The sequence below is a fragment of the Myotis davidii genome, unplaced genomic scaffold, assembly GCF_000327345.1.
Source record: "Myotis davidii unplaced genomic scaffold, ASM32734v1 scaffold1510, whole genome shotgun sequence".
In the NCBI taxonomy this organism is placed as follows: Eukaryota; Metazoa; Chordata; class Mammalia; order Chiroptera; family Vespertilionidae; genus Myotis; species Myotis davidii.
Genome location: NW_006281920.1, coordinates 42,670 through 45,953, shown reverse-complemented (window position 1 = coordinate 45,953; position 3,284 = coordinate 42,670). Strand labels below are relative to the sequence as shown.

Genomic DNA, 3,284 nt, shown 5'->3' with positions numbered 1-3,284 from the left:
TGCATCCAAATTACCATCTGATACTATTTCCTTTCATCCTGGAAACTTCCTTTAGTATGTCTTATGAGGCTCCTTCCAGCAATGGATTTTCTCCATCTAAGTTTACATGGAAATGACATTATTTTACCTGCTGAAGGGAACATTTTTCTAAGCAGCTTCCAGTTTAAGCAGTACTAGTACTAGTAAATTTTTTAGAAATCAATGAGTTTGTTACTCTTTGTTTTTTTAAAAAAATTTAAGTTGTATAGGTAAAATGCAGACTGTGGGAACCTATCATTTTGATCAATAGTCTGTCTCACCTTGTCAAATATCTAAACCCTAGCAGAGCTCCCAAGTCCATCCCTTAGGCTGACTACATGAATGTCTTTGAATAGAAGAAAATGTAGGAATTTAGATTTATCAGCTTGGAATGGGAAGGCTTATGTCTGACAGTATAAAAATAAAAACATCCCTAATAACAGTTGAATAAACAAATTTAAAAGATACAACATATTTGGATAAAGTAAGTATAATATATATATACTAGGCAAAGTGGTACTCATATTATTAGAAGAATTTTTAAAAATAAACAAGAAAAAGATAATCTGTTAAAGTGAAAACACAAGACACAAGTTGTTCAGTGTCTTAGTAGTCAGGAAAATGTAAATGAAATACCGACAAAATACTTTTGAGTTATTAAAATATAAAAAAGATTGATAATGGTATTAACCAAGATGCAAGGAAATCTGTCTCTCATACCCTGATGTTGGCAGTGTAAATAAATTGAGCCATTTTGGAAAACAATTTTTCAATATCTATAAAAATATAAAATAGGCATATCCTTTGACCCAGCAATTTCACTTCTGAGAATAAGAAATATATGTGTATAGATTCTTTATGTATATATGTTGATTTAGGATTTAGGTTATGATAAACTAGGATATGTAAAAAGTTAAATTATTATTAGTAGGTGAGCAAGTTGAATTATTATACAAGCATACTATAAAGTTCATGTATATGTGTTTATGTATGAGCACATGTCAAATACAATTTTTAAATAAAAAAAGTTCTAAATATATACAAAGATATGATCCAATTTATGTAAGAAAATTGGGTAGTATTTAAATGAGTATCCTTATAAAAGAAAAGAAATATAATTGTCAGGACACTCCAAACTGTCACAATGGGTCATAACAGGTTGAAGAGGAAATGGAATGGAGGTGGGCAGAGTCAGTTTTAAGCTTTAGCTTTTGCTCTATAAACTCACATAATATTTGAGATGTGAATTAAATAGCCATTGATTCTAGAACACAAGGATGGGATTGTAATAAAATGAGATGGGGGAAAAGCTCATGTAATACCTTGAGTTTTTTACAACAAGGAAGGATGTCTGTTGTATTTTTGCATAATATTAGAAATGTTGCAACATAAATTTAAAATCCTGATATTAATTTATTATTTATTAATTAATCTGCCTTTTTTTCTATTCTGTTCACCAAATCATCTATATAAGTGTGTATGCTACAGGTAAGCAGCTAAGGAATTCTAAATTTTTCTCAAAGACAACTCAGTTTCTGAAATTCTTTTCAATTTGTGAAAAGTTGGAAGGCCTAATATGATGCAATACTCAGAGCCTGGGCACTTCCCTGGGTCCAAAGGAAGAAAATCCTTAGGACAACCTAATGGTTGGTCACTGTATTACTGAGACCTACATAGAAAGCAACATTTAATTAAAACAAAGAGTCCTGGCAAATTCTCATTTCCTTTCCCCTTCATTGCAGGTTCACAACTGTGAATTGTAGTATCCTTGTAAGCCTTTTGTCCTTTCACTAATGTAAGCATTTCTTCCTCATCTTCTTGGCTCCTTTCAATTCTTCCCTCCTTGATTTTCTCAGTCTTCTCTTTACTTCTTTTCCTTTTTTCCCCTCCTTTACTTTTCTTCTCCTTCCACTGGGCTTGTGCTCTTTCTTGTGCAGTGGCTCTTTAGATGCTGCTTCTGCTGCTGCTGCTGCTTTCCTTCCGCCAGAAAGATATTGCACAGGTGCAGCCCCACGCGTGCCACTGTGCGTCTCTCAGGATGCAGTAGTACACACCCGAGTCTCTCAGGCTAACCTGGGGCAGGATCAAGGTACTGGACTTTCTGTCTGTTGCGATGATCAGAGAGTACGTTCCTTTGGTCACGTTGTCTTTTAAGCCATGAATCACATACTCTGGACCCTGGTGGGGAATCTGTCGATACCAATGTATGTACTCATTTCCACTGATTGTGGAGTGGTCACAGGGCAGGTGCACAGCTTCTCCTGCAGTACTCTCCATTGCACCTGGCTGTGTGGACTTAGCATCACTCATAATACCTGCGGGGTTGAGAAACAATGGATTAGCTCTGGAATGTCAACTTTGGGTGCATTTAAGGTCAGATTCATGAGCATGCCCGAACTCCCCTCTCTGGCCACAAGTCCCTACATGAGCATTTTTGTGTGTGTCACACAGGACAAGATAAATATTACTGGTACTTATTATTGAGCTATCCAGAGCCACTGGCCAAAGATCAATTGCTGTACTTTTAGGCCCTTAGGCTTAATGAACCCTAAGCTCCTTACAGTCTCAGAGCTGTGAGGCTCAGGGGATCTTCTGTGAGTAGTGGATATGAGGACCTCCTCACAGTGATGCCCAGATTCTCTAGAGCAGGGGTGGGTGACGTCTGGCCAGTAGGCCATATAAGGCCAAGAAATCATTTGGTCTGGCCCTGTCAAGGCATTAGGGGTGAGTAAATGAAATGTTTGACTAAATAGAGCAGGCTCATTTTTAGGTTGGTAATTTTGTATGGCCCATGAATGATGTTATAAATATCCAAGTGGCCCTTGGCAGAAAGAAAGTTCCCCACCCCTGCTCTAGAGAAATACACAGACACATGGAAACACATAGATGCATTTCCCTCTCAGCAGTTTGGTAAAGTACAGTGGGAGAAGTCCAAGCAACAGACACCTGACCTTTGTCATTAGCCAGCCATCCTTTCCTTTCTCAGTCCCAAATCACTTACCCAAAGTTAGGAGAATAGTTATTCCTGTCACTGATCTCATAGTTAAAGCGCAAGTTGGGGGTCCAGGCCTCTGAGCTCAGCATCTGAGTGTGATCCTAGGTTTGGGGAGGTCCCAACAACAACACAGCAGCCACTAGCACAGCCTCAACCAGGAAGCTTTCAAATGGGCGTTCCCCAGGCAAGCATCAGTGAAAGACAGAACAATCTCTTGGTGGCGTTCACCGCCACCCTCAGGATTAAGCATGAATTTAGAAGGAGGGTAAGA

The 3,284-nt window shown here is 38.3% G+C and overlaps 1 gene segment (V, D, J or C); it reads right to left on the bottom strand.

Moving 5' to 3' along the window:
* Positions 1-1,962: 1,962 nt before the first annotated feature.
* Positions 1,963-3,059, bottom strand: LOC107182421. The segment is given in 2 exon segments: positions 1,963-2,333; positions 3,020-3,059. Coding segments are annotated over 2 exon segments (411 nt in total).
* Between the last annotated feature and the right edge of the window lie 225 nt (positions 3,060-3,284).